Source organism: Agelaius tricolor, unplaced genomic scaffold (genome assembly GCF_023055355.1).
Source record: "Agelaius tricolor isolate 1412-34295 unplaced genomic scaffold, bAgeTri1.0.p SCAF_17, whole genome shotgun sequence".
Lineage (NCBI taxonomy): Eukaryota > Metazoa > Chordata > Aves > Passeriformes > Icteridae > Agelaius > Agelaius tricolor.
In genome coordinates, this window is record NW_027269277.1 from 8,988,944 (window position 1) to 9,007,088 (window position 18,145).

The 18,145-nt window shown below is 43.0% G+C and overlaps 1 protein-coding gene across 2 annotated transcripts; it reads left to right on the plus strand.

The window, feature by feature from the left end:
• The first annotated feature begins 948 nt into the window (after window positions 1-948).
• On the plus strand, window positions 949-17,961 carry SLC25A43 (solute carrier family 25 member 43). 2 transcript variants are annotated; one of them, XM_071442364.1, is made up of 5 exons: window positions 949-1,337; window positions 3,786-4,027; window positions 5,008-5,180; window positions 14,642-14,776; window positions 15,923-17,961. In XM_071442364.1, exons 1-5 carry the CDS (start codon window positions 1,066-1,068, stop codon window positions 16,025-16,027), a joined length of 927 nt encoding a protein of 308 aa, XP_071298465.1. In that variant the 5' UTR covers window positions 949-1,065; the 3' UTR covers window positions 16,028-17,961. The 2 variants fall into 2 exon arrangements, with proteins under 2 accessions (XP_071298465.1, XP_071298464.1); XM_071442363.1 differs by having other exon boundaries at window positions 953-1,337; window positions 15,824-17,961.
• Window positions 17,962-18,145: the final 184 nt, after the last annotated feature.

The window sequence follows — 18,145 nt, forward strand, 5'->3', positions numbered from 1 at the left end:
AAGCACTAATCATGTTAAGCAAGTTATACCCATTTATTGCTGATTTTCTCCTCCTTGATGTTAAATGCTTTCTTCTCATCAAGAAAATACAACACCATAAGGTAGCTGAGTTCCTGGAAAGAGATGCAATTCTGGAGAGCTGTCTTTTAGCTCTTTTATTGATCTAGGAATACTCCATTGGATCAGCAGAAGAGCATTCTTGCCAGAGAATGCAGACTGAGTCATCTGACACTGTTCTGTTGGCTGCACTGTAAGAAGATACTGAACATAGCTTTCAGTTTGACTGGAATTTTTCGGTTGGTTGTTTTTGTTGGTTTGCGGGGGTTTTTTTGCGGGGGGGGGGGGGGGAGGATTTTTGGTTTGGTTTGGTTTGTTTGTTTGGGATTTTTTCTTACAAGAAACAGAACATCCCGTTTCGGAGCAAATCTCTGCTACTACCTCCGTCCTGGCTGTTATCTCCTCCCCCCAGAGATTCTGGTCTCAAGTTGTTTCTCCTTTTCACTTTCGTCTCTCCTCTCCCTGTGCCTTTTTTTTTCCTCAGGCAACACGTCAAGAAAACCTGAACTAATTGACCTCGTAAATCTTATTAATGATGATCACTCAGTTCCAGCACCAACACAGAGTGCTTCAGGAGCTCAACTCGATGTTTTTGTGTAGTCGTGCCATTGCCTCATTCGCTCCTGCAGAAATACATTTAATTGTAAGGAGAAAGGGGCGTCTCCTGAGTGCAGCTGGGTCACTGTTGCGAGGGCATTTTTTCCAGCTACATAAATGTCAATAATGTAATAATCCATGAATTCGGGTGCGAACAGGGCCAGGGGCACTGTCCGGGCTCACCCGCGAGCAGCGCCGCTCCGCTCCGGCCGTTCCGCTCGGTTCCGCTCCGGGTTTTCCCTCTGCCTCCGCAGCGCGCACCCGGGGCGCGCGGAGCCCCGCGCCACAGCGCCCCCCGGCGGCGGAGGCGGGCGGCGCCGCCCCGCTGTGGCTGTGGCCGCTGTGGCCGGGCCGGGCCGGGCCGGGCCGGGCCGCTCCGTGCGCTCCGCTCCGCTCCGCTCCGGCGGGGCCATGGCCACCCTGCGCCGGGACGGCCGCGTCACCGCCCTGCAGCGCCTGGGCTGCGCCGGGCTGGCGGGCGCGCTCAGCCTCAGCCTGACAGCGCCGCTGGAGCTGCTGACGGTGCTGGCGCAGGTGGGCACCTGGCACTGCCGGCGGGGGCTGCGCGATGCCGGGCGCAGCCTGTGCCGCACCGAGGGCGTACGGGCCCTCTGGAAGGGGAACCTCACGGCCTGCCTGCGCCTCTGCCCCTACAGCGCCCTGCAGCTCGCCGCCTCCCGCCGGTAAGCGACCGGCCCGCGCGGGGCTTGGGGGCTCCGGGACCTGCGCTCCCCCGCCGGCCTTCGGAACAGCTGGGGAGGGATGGAGAGTGCCGGGTTTAGTCTGATGGCTCTGTCTCTGCCGGGTGTGCTGAGGCCCCTTCTGCCCAAAGATCCGGATCCTCGCTTGTAATTTTATTTGCCTAATTGGTTCAACGCCTAGCGATTGTTCGGGCCTGGTGATATGCCAGCAGCTGCTTCTAAAATCATAGGGATTCTTCACATGAGAAAGGGTTGATGGGCTGTTAAAATTCTTTTGCTCCGGTTCATTTGGAAATGAAATTACAGTGCAACCTGCAGGTGTGGCTGTCACATCTGTTCTTTGCAACCAATTTCGTTTAATTAATTTATACACTCTCAAGTATTTATGTTGTCCGTATCAAAGAAAATTAACAAAATTACAAGTCAGATATTTTTACCCTATCATGCAGGAGTTGTTAAGCAAATTTGATTGGTCTTGACGTTGACATGTGACGTTGTTTGTTTTAAGACCTTGTTTTTGATAATACACAGATATTAAACTAAGGTGAGTGCTGATAGGACTGCAGCAGGATGAACATGGAGCAGTGCTGGTGGAGCTCTGCCAGCCGTGCTGTTTCCTAGGATTCCCTTCTGCTGCCAGTATCTCTCAGCCTTTGCAGGGAGTGCCTGACTGTTTGCACACACCAGAATGTTTTGCCACTCTGGGGGCTGGGCTTGATTTTTTTTTTTTTTTTTTTTTTTTTTTTTATTGCAGTCAGCTGTTCATGGTAGCACATGGCACATGACATTTGCACCCAGCTGGGTGCTCAGTTATTCTGTTCTGGGCAGCAGCACAGCCCTGCTGGTGCTGCCAGCCTGCTGGGTTTGTCACTCATCTGTCCCAGCAAGTCATGTGCCCATGACTGCCCAAGCCCTTCAGGAGACCACAAATGAAGTGACCCTAAAGCTGGGCAGCTTTTTTGTGCCATAATAGATGCAATGGTCAAACAAAGAGCAAGATAATGTGAGTGGGAAGGTACAAAGAGTAATTTAAATATAATTAAAGGTCACAGAAAAGGCAGTGTGTTGCACCAACATACAGCAGTTGATTTTGAGCAAAATAACTTTATTGTTTGTTCAGCTTGAAACAGTGTATTCCTTTTGCAAGGCTAAAGTTTGTGTCTAGTTTGTACAGGGTGTTCTGAATTAGGGGTGGAAGTAGGCTACCAGGAAATTAAATACAAGGTGCCTATGCTTAGTACTTGATATGCTATTTGGAGGTTCTGGAAAGTGTTTTCTACTGGGAGAATGGTGTACATAAAGGCAAGAAACACAAAAAGAGAAATGTTACAGGGCAGCTTAGGTAAACAGTCCCACGAGGAGCAGGACTGAGCACAATCAGCTCCCTCAGCAATTACTCTGCACAGACTCTTGTCTTTGCATGGCAGTTTTAAATGTTATCAGGTAGTGCCTGAGACACCCCACCACCTTCTCCAAGCATTTGTCCACATGCAGGAAAATTAGGCTGTGTGGGTTTAGGAATGGCATAAGACACACAGGAAGAAAGGTTGATGCCCTTTGGCTTCTGCTTGGCTGGGCTTTCTGCCCTGGGCACTCCCAGGGCTCAAGACAAGTAGATGCAGGGATTTGTCATGCAGTAGAAAATGCACATTCAAATGAAAAAATATTGACTGAGCAAGCAGTGACTTGTAAATATTTGCACTTTATTTCATTCTACACCATGCAGGTAAAATGTAGATGTGCTGTTTAGATGTTTCAGTTAATGCTACCAAAATATACTAATACATTTTTTTACCTCCAGCTAAAACTCTGAAGTGTTTTTACTTGCTTTTTACTGTCTCCAGGATATTAGTCCCTGATGTAGGAGTTTCCTGTCATAGAAAAGTCCTTCAATGCACCACAAATGTAAGACTTGTGTGTAGCTTTTATAACTGTGCTTCAATTTCAAATTTTCAAATTAAGACTTAAACTCCTGAGCATAATAGTGCCTGGACAAAAGTCTTCTCTAGAGGCGTGTCCCTGGGAACCTTCCTGTCCCCAGATAAGTAGCAGAAGAAGGTTCAGTTGCTCTCAGAAGGCCTGTGATGTCATTATCTATATATTTCCTCTTACATGATAACCTTAAGTGACAGGTTGGACCAATGTCTTTAACTGATGATCAGATAATTTCTTGCAGATGTGTTTTGAATCATGGCAATTTTCATCCTGTATGTGGAAATACGAAAGGAAGATTTTCATCCTGTAGGCAGATGCTTGTGTGGTGTTACGTGTAATAAGATCTTGGATGAATCACATGCTAAAATTTCAATTCCTGCTGCTGAAGTGGCTTGTGGACAGAAGAACATTTGCATCAAGAATCACCTGCCTTAATTTTTCATGGGTTTTCTTCATAGTATCATTAACAGTACTTCCTTTATGTGTTTGCTTTAGACTCGTTACCCTTTTCATGGATGAGCTGGGCCATATTTCCCACTGGAGAGCCATCATGGCAGGCAGCCTGGCTGGCATGGTGGCCACCACCGTGACGTACCCCAGCGACGTGGTTAAAACCCGGCTCATCGTGCAGAACCGGCTGGAGCCGTCCTACCAAGGCATTCTCCACGCCTTTTACAAGATCTATCACCAGGAGGGGCTCCGTGCACTCTACCGGGGTGTTTCACCAGCAATATTAGGTAAAACAACACCGGGCTGAAATACCTCACTGCAGCTCTGGAGTGTCTTCACTTGCTCACTGGATTTCAAGAGCAAATTGGAATGTTTTCTTGTAGAAGATGTGGAGATTTGTAAGGCACTGCAACACTGATAACCTTTGCTGCAGCTTTATTACTTCAAATTAGTGTGTAGCATTTTATATATGGTTAAGTGTTCAGAAAGTACTCTTTTCCTTCTTTTATAGATTATCTCATTGTGTTTGGATGCACAATTTTCACCATTAAATTCTTAAAACACATTTATTCACACACACACACACAGAGTGCTTGTAATTCCTGTCGAGTGTGAGAGTGTCTCCTGAGCTGTTCAGTGAAACCAGTGTGAGCTGTAGTGTATAATAGGTGTGAAAAATGAAGATTAATTATATTCTCTCTTTACTTGAAATTAATTTTTAATTATCTGTTTACTCTGCATAGCCTTTAAAAATGCCATTTAACTGAGTCCATGTTTTTGCAATATGACATTATGTAAAATGTGTAATAACAATAATAATAAATGTATAATCCCACTATAAAACTAATGAGAGCATGAAACAAGCAAAAGAGGCCAGAAGTATCCCTCATCAGCCTGACTGAAGACATAGCTCTGTTTACCTGTGCCACTGTTAGGGTTGGGTTGGACTGGGAAAGAGCTTGTCCCAGGAGAGAACCTGGAGAAACACCTGACCTGTCATGAGACTATAACAGTCAATAATTCTGACAACATGCACATTTTAATAGGTAAATGTATGCCCCTGACAGCATATCTAGATGGTACAATATGGGTGTTTGGTGGTAAAACAGGAACTAAAGAGTAAAGTTCTTCGAAATCTGGATTGGGTTTGTGGAATGTGAGGTGGAAGTTGGCAGCAGCTCCTCCCATCTTTCTAGTCATGTGATGGGCAGCTCTCCTCTCCTTGTGTGCAGTGTGTTGATATAATCCTGTCTGGTTTGCTTTCCAGGTGCTGTTCCATTTTCTGCAGGCTCATTCTTTGTTTACATCAGTCTGGACACAATCTGGCAAGAACCCATCGTTCGTTTCACTCCTCTTCAGAACTTTGTAAATGGCTGTGTAGCAGCTGCTGTGGCACAGACACTTTCTTTCCCCTTTGAGACTGTCAAGAGGAAGATGCAGGTACAGAACATTCATGTTACCAGTTCTTTGTCATAGGTGCTTGGTGCAAGAGCTTGGGACAAGACAGCCAGGTGATCATGGGTACCACTTTATTTCCCTTACCAGTAGGCTACAGAGACTTTGGTTTTTGTTTTGTTGGGTTTTTTGCTCATTAGTGGGTTTTTGTTTGTTTGTTGTTTTGTTTTTAAACTCTGGAAATCATTGCTACAAATGGGCTGTTACACCTTTAATGTCAGCTCAAGTACTATCATGGGATATGTGTATGCTCTCAGACTCCATCTCTGTATCTTTATTTCTTTCCTTTTCCATAGCAGTTCCATCAAATTCTCAAAATTCAGAATTGGCAAACCTTCAGTGAAATACAGGCTGAAAGTTTGCCAGCTGAAGAAATTCAGTCCCCTTGGTGGTAGGCAGGATGAATGAGGTCCATGTGATTTTCAGAGCCTCTGTGTCTGCCATTTATGCCTCACCACAAAACAAACTTGCTCAGTATTAAGTCTGAAGGATCATTATCCTTGTTCTTATTTCTGACTCTTCTGGTTAACAAGTGACTTAGCAGCTGCAGGTGCTGCTGTTTTCCTGGAGCATCAACAAAATGAGAGTTACTATATCTTCCTGATCTTTTCTCCAAAACTTAAACAATAGTGATCTAAAAAAGACCCAAACCCCACAAAACAACCATTATCCCACAGCTTCCATCTCACTGACATAATTCACTTGCTGATGTTGACTTTTCTTTAGAACTTGATCAGTAGAGAGCCAGTGAATAGCTTTCATCATATGGTCATTCTCTGGCAGGGGCATACGAGTTTGGGTTTTCAGCCCAATTCCTGGGAATGCAGATTTATGGGAAGCTTTTGTGATCTTATTAAAAAAACAGTCACTAATTGTGGCAGCCTTATATAGGTCCTTGCCCCCTTCATCATGTGGTTGCCTGGCTGGCAAGTCACAAGGTAGCAAAAGGTCAGTGAAACTCTGCATTTCCCTCTCCTGCTGCCCGAGTTCCCCTTTTCAGGGTGCAGATGCTGTCACAGAAGCCTTCACTGCCCTCTCTCCATCTTGTAGCAGAGAACCTCAGCAGGAGGAGTAAGGGGCTTTTATCAGACCAGCTCATGTAGCTGGTGTGTCCAGAAGTCAAGGGTTAAACTGAGCACTTCATCAGGTATCTTATAAAATATTTCAGACAAGAAAGATTCTGAGCACAAAAACTTGATCATTTTATCCAGCTATACCAGTGGATCTAAGAAAAGCAAATACTCCTTACAGGCCTTCTTTTACTTTTTATCCTTAGTCTCACAGCAATAGTGTTGCCCTGAAGAATAAAAGAAAATAAAGGCATTTACTGTGCTGTTTCCCTTTTAATATTTTCTGTCGATGAAACAGTTACTTGAACATTCAGCTTTTGTAATCAGTTCAAGAGTAGGTTTTGGCTGTAACTGGTGCGATGGGTTTGACAGGCATGTGAAGTGGGACAGGACCGCGTTTCATTTTCCTGCCACCAGGCCGTGCTCTTCCACCGAGGGGAGCTTAATCATCTGCTCGGCACTTCCAGCAGTACGGGAACTGGATTTATTGCCTAAATACGTAGGACTTGGAGAGGCTAAAAATACTTCGTGTGAAAACAAAACGCTCATCAACAGAGAGGGTTCTTCCTCATAAGTGCATTGCAACACTGAATAGTGATTCTGTGAGCTTAGAGAAACACCTCCTGTTCAGTGATTTATTCTGAAGGCATGGGAGAAGGCAAAGATATTTCAAAAGAGCAAGCTCCCTAGGTGTGAAGTCCTGTAATTTGTTGGGTACTGAAAATTACTTAATTTATGTAGAGTTGAGAAATTACTTAATTCATGTAGAGAAAAGAGACCTGTTGTTGGAAATTGCAACCCACGTTGTTACCAAGAGTGCACTGGAACTCCTGCAAGGTTATCCAAGAAGTTTGGGGTTTCCAATTAGCACCAGGGTATGGCCCAGCTTTGCAGAGAACTGCTCTGCTTTGTGCTTGCTGGTCTGTGCAGTTTGTAGGGTGCTGGTGAGAAGAGAGAAATGCCTAGTACAGCACCAGGAAAAGTATAATGAGAAAAGAGAAAACAAAGAAAAGGAAAAGAGCTTCAAGACATTTCAGAGTTCTGTAGAAAATGGGGGAGCAGATACTTCTGATTAGTTTTTCTCAGACATCTTATTCTGAGCAGCTTCTATTTGGTGATTCAGCTTTCTGGCTGATAGGAAGAGGGGGCTACCAAAGCCTTCAGCTACCTCTGAGCCTTGTGTGTGCTCTGCAGTGCACATGGAGAAGTGCTGAGCTTTTTTTGAAGCAGTGAATGCTGGGTTTATGGTGTATGAAGAGGAACCCAGCACACTTTGGAGGTCGGTATCAGATTCCTTTCCCCTCCCTTTTGTTCCACTATTCTGATAAATGGAGGGAGTATGTTGCTAAAGAAGGTTTTTCCAGTGAAGCTGCTGGTGATGGGGAGCCAGGGAGTTGTAAGACAATCTCAGGAGCTTCAAAAACTGAGAAACTAGGACAGAAGGTTGTCTCCATTGATTCTGGGGCAAGAGTACAAGCAGGAGACCAGGACATCCCGTTCAGATCTTTACCTGATGTGCTAGGCAATCTTAGAAGAGTTAGCTCCATTCATCTCCTCTGGACAGTGCTTGAATTGTTCACATAGACTAGGAAATGAATTCTGCTGTGGGAGAATTCATAAGGATAAGGTGCTATTTTTGATCTCCATTGTAATAATTTTGCTTCCTCCTTTCTTACCTTACATATCTGAATCCTGAATCCTACACTTCTGACGTTGGCTGCTTCTGTCACTGGCAGCTGTGGGAGTAGGAGCTGACTGTCAGCTCCTGCTTCCTCAGCTCTTCTGAGGAAGAATTGTGTTTTGGTGATGCTTTATGATGTCAGATTTGTTCTGTAACCATGGCTTCTTCCACCTTTGCTGTTAGAATTAGCTTTATCAAGTTTATTCTTTAAAAAAGATGCTGTGTTTGCTATATATACTTGAATGTTTTTCTTAAAATAAATGTTAATTAATATGAGTGAGTCTTACTGAATATTTGAGTCCTCTATATTGTGCTTATCCTAATTTTATTCCTTTGTCTTCCCTTTTTCACTTTGCTCCTGATTGGCATGTTAGAGAATTCAGAGGTACTGTATGCATGTTTCAGCATGGAAATATGGCTTTTGTTGTGCATCTGTAGGAGGGGATTAATGAAAGAGAGGGTTATGTCTATAGTAAGTGTTTTGCTGACTTACTTTTATGATGTTTCAATTTCTGAACAAAATCTAACTGATCTTTATATCATTCTGACTGTCATATATATTCATATCTATTCTTGGCTTTCCTTCCTTACCTCACATTATAGTAAATCCAGTTTCTAAGTATATTCAAGTACTGCCCTTTTTACCTTGCAGACTTGCATACAAGAACACTTTTTTCTTTTTCAGTTTTTGAGGGTTTTTTTTCTGCCTTTAGCAGGGAAATTTTATTTTGAATGAGTCTGGATCTAAGGAAGCACTGGTAATGTTTCTACAAAATCCCTTCTTTCCTTTTATACTATATCTGAATACTTTGAGCTACCTGCAATTTTTATTGTTTCATTGGTGTTGTTACAAAGATATTTTATACCACTTTCTGAAGTTGTTGGAGAATGCTGCTCTGCTGCTTAGGAAAGTATTTGGTCTGGCAAATGGTTGAGACAGTGCCTGAAAAAAGCTATGGAGCATAATGTAGGCTTTGCCTTCTGTAACAGCCTAGATCAGCTTTTATGAATCTGAACAAATCTCAGAAGCATTTCTCTTAGATCCCCAGACTTCCACAGGAGAAAAGCATGAGGACTGACTGTGACAAGTTGGAACACTGAACAGTGTTAATAGGAAAACTGGATAAGAGGAAGAAATTGTAGATCAAGAATTGGAAGCAGGACTGGGCTGCTTTAACTGTGAGGTCTGCCTTCACTCTAAACCTGTTCATCCAAAAAGCTGTGGTGTGATAATTATGTAATACCTTGAGGTAGATTAGCTTTGCACTGCAACACAGTGGCCTGCTGAAGAAAAGCAGGAGAACACATTGCACTTCTTTGAAGTGCAGGAAGTCTGAGGGATGGCAGAATGCAATTCTCTCCAAATGATCTCCCCAGCCATTAAACTGGCCTCCACGCCCCCAAACTGAGATTTGGTAGTGCCAGCTGATCATGTCTGCCAGCCCCTTACAGTGCCTCAGCTTTGTCATCAGTGTGGTGTGAGTGAGAGCTCTGTAATCTGCTTGGGACAGACCAGATGGGTTAACTCAGCCCACCTTTTGAAACTCCATAACTCACCCAGCAGACAGGACCTGACACAGGTCACACGCAGCTGCTCACACACAGCTATTACAGACATATCTGTAATGCAATGATGTCTCTGGAGGTACAGCTATTAGGAACAACTGAGGGATCTGGGGTTGTTCAGCCTGGGAAAAAGGAGACTCTGAGGTGACCTTATCGCTCTCTACAACTGCCTGAAAGTGGCTGTAGTCAGATGGGGGTCAGTCTCTTCTCATAGGCAACAACTGACAGAGCAAGAGGACACAGTCTTAAGACTGAGTTAAACTTTCCCCTCTGCATGGGAAATTTAGGCTAGATGTCAGAAAAAAATTCATCACTGAAAGAGTGATTGGGCAATGGAATCATCTGCCCAGGGGCGTGGTGGAGTCACTGTCCCTGGACATGTTTAATAAAAGACTGGACTTGGCACTCTGTGCCATGTGATGATGAGGAGGTGTTAGATCATAGGTTGGACTTCATGATCTCAAAAGGTCTTTTCCAACCTAGTTCATTCTGTGATTCTTTTTTAGGCGATTTATTTTGATTTTGGGTAAATACCTCATCCACATAAGGCAAATGAAAGTATGACCTATGAAAAGCCCCAGTCCTGTTAAAAATTTCTTTTCTCCTCAGTTCCTAGATAGGCAGCAGGAGATGCAGGAACTAGATGCCATCCACTGTGTGAAGTGTGGGACCAAGGCAGTCTGCCTAGGGGTTTGCACCATTAAATAAATCAGTGTTAATGTGCATGAAAATGATGCACCCATTTGTAGGGCTTGAGCTGAACCATCATGAGGCATTTGGAAGCCACCCAGAGCTGCCCATGCAAGAGGTTTGCACTGCCTTGAGGAACAAGAATTCTGTATTCTGTATAAATACTTCTTCACACAGCAGGTGTTAAAGCAGAGGAAGCTTAGGCTCAGCAACAAAGGAGGAATTCTGCAACAAACTGTGGAGCCTCAGGGTACAGCAGGCCTGGTGACTTACAGTTAAAGCAAAGAGTCAAGCTTTTGACCAAGCATGAAGCTGTTTTGCTGACTTGGTGCCATTCTTCCCAGAAAGGCATGATTTGTTCCCAGTTCAGGTTACAGAGGAAGGGACAAGGTGTTCCTGGAGTGCAGTACACTAGAGGTCAGCTGTACTGTGCTGCTCTGAACTGATTTCCTGATAGCTTGCCATGGTTTACTTTCCTCTGTGCCTGAATACCTTTGGGTGGACTTTAACCAGGGGTAAGTCAGCATTACTAAACCACTGACAGGGAATGACTGCTGAGTAAGGCTGACCTTGAGGAGCAAGAACTGATTAAGCCCAAGAGGATGCCTTTTTCCCCAAAATATCAACACATTTACACTTTATTATTTTTTCATTGTAGTGGAATGAAATCCACTACATTTCAAGCATCCAGTCTTCACTTGAGTGAAATTACTGTGAACTGGAGTGGTATTACCTTGAATCCTTCACCTTCAGTTTCCTTTGAACTACAGCTGCACTTGCCTGTTGCATGTGCCCTTATTAACCCAGACTGCAAAGATTTCTTTTTTTAGCTTCCAGATTAAGAGTGTGAACTCTTGAGCTGTGTGTAAATTGTCTTCCTGTACTTTTTTTTTAAAGCAATCAGGAATGTAGGACACAGGAATGAATCTGCTGAAAATATGTAAATAACAAGCAGTTTTACTCTATCCACCATCAGGGTAGCATACCACTGATGACAGCTATTCCCTGTTAATTATCTTCCATACTCTGTGCCAAGAGTAATGCATACTCAAAAATAAATAGTAAATATATGTAAAGTAAAATATGTAAAGGTATATATATATGTATAGTAATATATGTAAAGTAATATATGTAAAGGTAAATATATACCAACAAACTTTATTAACAGGGAAAGGGAGGGAAGTACATGAATTAAATACATGAATTCATAGCCTCTGATACACGTGACTACAAATAATTGCAAACCAAAATGTCCCAAAAAGCAAGTGAAAAGTTTTTATCTGCACAGGAGAGGGGCTGAGGGAGGTCATTGGAAAGGTCTGTGAGATCAGTTCCCAAAATGGGATTATGTTGTTCTGGCAGTCACCTCTTAATGCAGACAATGGGAGAGATGGTGTCTGAAGAGTCTTCAGGTAACAATTACCTCTAACAATTCACCTGCAGCCATGACACTGCACCTTTATTTAAATATTTTGTTTCTTTTAAAAGAATATTGTGTGCAGGTAGTTGGGCATCTTTTTGGTACATGTCTCTCTTGGGTTTAGGGTGTTGCAGTAGAACAGTGCTACCTCTGTGGATGTGTTGCAGTGACAAAATCAACTTGGTGGGCTCTGGATGTAAAAATATTGTGTTTGTGAGAGATCAGGTGAAGGCAATTCTGCATTTGATGTGTTTTAATCATTTTGAGAGCCCACTGTCCATCAGAGGTAAAAAGAGAAGCAACTTAGCCCTGCTACTACTATGAGTAGCACCTTGGCTCCCTGTTAGCAGCACAGGGAGCTGTATCCAGCCTCCTGCAGTTTGAGACAGCTGCAGCTGGGAGGAAGGAAGTCTCCAAAAGAGAAAGGTTTCCATGCAGCAGCCCATAGTGTGAAGGGGTATAAAAAGCAAGGAATTCCAGCTGCTTTGAGGTGCATTAAATTCTCTGTCACAAACCTGACCTTTTGGGGATGAGATTATCTGTTTGATTTGTATGTCATGCTAGGTTTCTGCAAAAGAGGTAGAAAAACCAGTTTGGTCTATTTTGTTCCTTCCATTTTCTAGCTCTGGTGCCATAGGGTGGCTGTGAGGGTTGCAGTGTGGTAGACATGCTTAGATGAAAAGCCACCAAAACCCACAGCTACTTTTTTTCATTAACAATGCCAAGTGAAACACATTTGCAGTATTATTCTGTAATTAATGCATTTTTACTTCATTTAGCTGTGTTCCAAAATGCTGAAGTTTTAACTACAACACTGATACAGTTTTTAATTTTCCTCTCGCAGTAGGTGATTCTGAAATTCTGTGAACAATTGTTATTTAATTACTAGAAGCTATATTTTATCCTAGAAGCATACAGCTCCTGTAGAGCAGAAAGGCTGGCAGCACATGCTTTACTTCACAGACTGAAATCTTAGAAACAGCTCTCTCTGTGGGGAATGGTACTATAAATAATTTCAGTAAATCTCTTAAAAGGTCAGTGTCTATGGGCAGATTGGAAATCTAGAGGCTTGACTTACCTGTTCCTTTTAAACTGCTTCCGGAGGTGTTCACTATGTTACTGAAACCTGCACTGTGCTTGTCACTTCTTTTGGTGCTGCAGGCAGGAGTAGTGTAATCAAACCTTTGATCTGTGCCTTTGCATGTGTACAGTAATGAAGGGGATTAAGTCAAACTCACACAGTTAAATTCTGGCAGGCCATGCCCTGCCTACCACAAAGGGACTGAAAAAGGAAGGGAATCACATGTTAATAGCATTCTTGTGTTCTTGAAACATTTCAGAAACCTGTCTTTCTTTACTGCTTGGCTGCTTATAACTTCATTTACAAAAAAAAAAAAAAAAACCAAAAACCTTGTGGAACCTGACTGACATTTGAGAAAGCAGAACAGGGTTTTGAATTCAGTTCTCCTATGACTGCTGTTGCATTTTTAGGGATAGTTTAATCATTTTCGTTTTCTTCTAAGCTTTGCTGGTGCTAATGTCACCATTCTTATGGAACCGGTTTCTGAAGTCTCAGTTTGAGCACTCAGACATGAAAATCTTTGTGCACAAGGTTTTTACCTGTTACCTGCCATAAGAGGTATTTCACATGCATTTCAACCAGGCAGAAAAAAAATGAGAAAAAATTATGATCTGTGGTTTTTTTAGACAAAGAAGACATGCCCTTAGTGTGGGGGATTGTCAGGGTTTTTTTTTTCAGCCTTTAAATTTTAACAGTAGACTTGCCCATAACTATTTGATTAGCAATTTCTCTTATATACATAGAGTGTGAGTTTTGATCTGTTTGCCTTTCCAGCATCTCAGTTGCCAAGTACTTGAAGTGCTATAGCTAAGGCACCTAGAAAATCTCATCACCACTTGTCAGTTGATGAGGCTTGTCATAGGCTTAGCAGCTCTGAGGAGCTACAGGCTAGTCTAGAGGAGGACTGAAAAATCACTACACTATGTGGTGTTCCAGACCAATGTGGAGATCATGATACCCATATTCATCCATCAATTAACTGTACAAGCCCCATTTTTATCAAACTTCTGCCTTAGGATAATCGGTTTGCAAGGCACCAATCTGTGTCCTGGGGCCCCTGACACTTAAGTGTCACTTGCCATGTGTTTGAGTGAAACCCTGATTTGTCAATGCAAAATAAATCCATGGCTGCATGTGCACAGATGGATGAGGATGGGATTATTCAAGGTCAGGTTATCCTGTCTGTGCTAACGCAGAAGGAGATTAATGAAGAAAGGATTTAGCTGTTAAAAATGACCAACTGCACTTCTTCCATGTGAACAGACGCTGTACTGCAGTTGGGAGTTCAGCTGCCAGCCAGCAGGATTCAGCCCAGGTAACTTTAGCTAGTCCTTATCAACTGAGCACATGGATGTGGGAGCATGGGCACCAACTGCTCATCTGCAGCCCTTGGTGGCCCAAACAGCCTGGCTGAAATCTCCATCCTTCTATCTCTGCTGGGCTGCTGCTCCTCAGCCTGTAGTGCAGCTCCTGCTGGTCACAGCAGTGCAGACCCAGCCTCAGCAGCCAAAACAAGTCAGCTGGTTTGATCAGAGTTACAGGAAGGCAGTGTGGCTCCAACCTTCCCTCTCATAGTGTTCCACTGCCAGGAGTGGGAAATGTCTCAACGTGGACCTGAGCAGCTGGCATGGGGCCAATGGGATATGTGGCTCTGGTTCAGATGGTTTGTCCTCAGAAGGGTGGGATTTATTTCTAGTAGTGACATGGTACAAAAGGAGGCACTGTGTGAAATTACTGTTCACTTTCGTACCTATCAAAGAGTGAGTTCTTTCCTTTTTTAATTTGTATTTTAATGCAAATTAGATACTTTTGGGAGGAATCCAGATCTGTCTGTTGAAACCTGCCGTTGACTGTTCCTTATATAGCAGGATGGAGAAAATAATGAATTACTTTGGTTTTCTCTGCTTGTTCTAAACCTCTCTGGGTGTCTCTTGACAGGCCCAGAGTCCTTGGCTTCCCCACTATGGAGGAGTTGATGTCCATTTCACTGGCATGGCTGACTGCTTCCGGCAAACTGTGAAGCACAAAGGTGTGCTTGGGCTTTGGAGAGGACTCACACCCAGTCTGCTCAAGGTGAGGTTTTGCTTTCATCCAGTCAAATACTATCCTGAAGGAATCAAGACATTTAGGGCTGTTGGGGATAGAAAGCTTATGACATACCTTTGTACTTAGTAATTTATAGATGACAGTGACAAGGCAGGTTATAAACCAGCCTTGGAACTTGGTTTGGTTGTATTTCCCCAAATCCAAGCTTGGTTTCTAGATGTCACCACTTGAAAGTTCATTTCAACATCTTTGAAGAAGTGGGTGCTCCTAGCACACAAGGTGTGCAGTGGATGGGGGCTTGCAAGCAATCCACTTAGGGCAGCTAAACAAGTTCTGCTTCTGACCTGAGCTTCAGTTATTTGACATGTTGTAGTGAGCTGTAAAAAAAAGTGTGCTTGTATAAGCCACTTGGCCAGAAGTCCAAAGCAGTGCTTTGAGCCAGCTCTTTAATGCATGTGTATCAGTTACTGCAGCCTTTGCTGAGTTGAAAGCATGAAATAAAGCATGGTAGCTTAAACAGAAGGTAATTTAATTTACATAAACACGTTTTACAGTGCTGTGATGAGGATTACCTACACAGAGTACTACAGGTCAGCTAATGAGTGCTAATTGAGTGACAGTAGGATTGATTGTGATGGCCTGCCTGTGACTGCCTTACCTTGGCTGATACAAAGGCAGTGGCTCTGGAGCTGCTGGTTCTGCATGGGGCAAAAGAAGAAAATTGTGGAGTCACTCCAGTGTATGTAGAATAAATTCCACATTTCCTGCCAGGATTTGCTGAGATGCTTAGGATGTACTTGGGTATTTGACAAGTTCTGGTAATCTGTTGGGTAGCATAGACCTTCTTTCTCCCAGTATTGCTATAATTAGTTATGTAACAACAATAAACTCCTGCTTTTAGCACACTGCAGCTGCCAGCATAGCTTGAGATGAGACTGATTTTATATAAATGAGGACAAGGTCTATTATTAGATCAGATCTGAAGTCCTAGAAGTTCCCTTATTTTAAAACATCTAAGCTATGGATGCTGCTAGTGAGTCTAATTTTTTTTTTCTTTTATTGCTTTTTTATCAGATTGTGCCATACTTTGGTGTTATGTTTAGCACCTTTGAATTCTGCAAGCGGGTTTGTCTCTACAGAAATGGTTATATTCAATCTCCTTTAAATTACAAGCTAACACCTGGTGTTGACCAGAGCTTACACCCACAAGAACTGAGAGAATTAAAGCTCCTCCGAAGGGAAAATTTTGAGCCGAGGAAATCAGCACTTGAAAACTGACATCAGAGTGTCCACTGCAGATACAGAAATACCTTTGCAAGAAAGACATGCTGAGCTACAGGTACTGACATTTCAGTGGACTTCAGTGAGACACCTGTGACAGGAAAAAATAAATCTGTATTGTATTTGCTGAATGGATTTAAAGAATATGTTTGGCAAGCACATACTGAAGAGGAAAGATGCAACTAGTTTGAAAACTCTGTACTACTGAATTTGAAATGGCATTATTTTAGGTGCTTTTTAAAACTGAATAGCCATTTGAGATTAAACCAGGTGCAGAAAGGCAAGAGAATAGAGATGGGAGTATAAATTGTCTCCAAAAGCATTAAGAAAATGGATTTGCTTAAAGCAATCTGAGATACCAAGTCAGCCAAAAATAATAAAACAGAATAAAACATATGCAACATGCAAGAATTTCTACTGAAATCTCCAGGGTTTTTAGTGATACTGTGTGGACATGGCATTCTACAGAGTCAGAATTAGTCTTAGTTCAGAAACGCTCCCAAATCCACTCCTTAGTTTTTGAGATGTACTTGAGAATAATATTTTTATCTGAATCTCCAGCACAAAGATGAATGTATGCTGCTGCAGCTGTGCTTTTGCTAAGACAGAACTGTAATGTGCAAAATGGACTGTAATATACTGGAATGACAATCTTGAAAACTTAAGTGCATACTCAAAAATATTCCTCCCTTTCTCGTGCATTGTTACTGCATGTATGTGAATTACTTCACACTTTGAAAAATAATTTCCTGAAGTCCTCTAACTGAAATATTTCCTGGAAAATGCAGTTCTTAAATGTGTTAGATATTTCAGAGCCACAAACTCTGTCATGTTGTTTAGCTACTTTTAAAGCTCTATTTTTTTATTAAACCACTTTTAGTTCCAGTGCACAGACCTAAGCCTACTATGCTGCCCTGAACTTGCACAGAGAATAGCACCATGCACACCACCTGTGATTGATCCCTGGAACCCTGGGCTCCAGGGGCTGCACACAGGTCCTGTAGGAAGGAACCTCTGCAAGAGCACCAGGTTACTGCCAGTGCCACTGCCACAGATGGGCCTCTTGGGAGCTTTTGGACAACAAAATATTATCTCATATTATACCTGAGGAGCCATGGTGTTGCTCCAGTTCCTGTGTAGAAGTTCAGCTGTGGAGCAGCCCCATCCCAGTGCCTTCTGATAGAAAACCCAAAGCCCATGTCCATGTGGGAAGCTGGCTGTGCCCCTGGCAGCACGGGAGTCACAGCAGCCCAGAAGGTGTGTGCACACTGGCTCCAGCCTGAGCTGCAGCAGCCTGGGCTCAGCACAGCCTTTGCTGCTTTACACAGCTTCTCAGCTGTGTTTTTGCACTGTTTGTAACCCCTGATGGGTGAAAATAAATAAATCTCAGAAAGTGCTTGGTTAGAACATGTCACAGCAGGATGAGGCATTGGCAAATCCATGCAAGAGCAGTCTGTAACTGTGGAGAGAAACTTGCAGAAAGATTTGGGATAACTTAAGGTCTGCCTTGCACCTAGAACTAATTGTTGATGTATCTTACAGCTGAAGTCTTGCAGTGTCTCTCTTAATGGACTTGCTCTGTTCTGCTGCAGTGGTGCTTCATACTGATTTTCTTCTCAGCAAAGAAATGCAGGCATAGAAAGCAAAAAAATTAAGATGGTAGAGAGCAGATCTGGTGGCTCATGCATCACACTAAGGCTGTAAGTGCTTTTGGTTCTAATCAACATGCCTAGTGATCATGTTTCTTTCTCTGTGCCTCAGTTTTCCCATGGGCACAGTACAGGTAATAATACTGAGACTTACTGGACATGTATGGATGTGGAGATGTGATTTGTAAGCATGTTGGGGAGGAGAGGATTTCTCGCCTTGTCCAAGCATACCTGTATGTTTTGTACCAACACTGTATTTCTAAATAGATTTTAAATATTGAATGGGTACATATGAATGTCTGATCAACTCTTCAAACCTTGTAAGAGTCAAGTGAGTCAAAAAGTTATCTCCAACTTGTTTCTGATGTGCTACTACCACCTTTGTATCGTAGTGCACTCCTATGACCTATCAGGCACTAACTAGCCTTTTATCAACCAAGCCTGTCCTTTGTAATCACAAATACAC

Bases quoted from the DNA above. Each gene is read 5' to 3' on its own strand.
- SLC25A43 (XM_071442363.1), top strand. From the start codon at position 1,066: ATGGCCACCCTGCGCCGGGACGGCCGCGTCACCGCCCTGCAGCGCCTG. The intron at 4,028-5,007 runs GTAAAACAACAC...TTTGCTTTCCAG, and splicing joins TGTTTCACCAGCAATATTAG to GTGCTGTTCCATTTTCTGCA. The intron at 14,777-15,823 runs GTGAGGTTTTGC...CTTTTTTATCAG, and splicing joins TCACACCCAGTCTGCTCAAG to ATTGTGCCATACTTTGGTGT.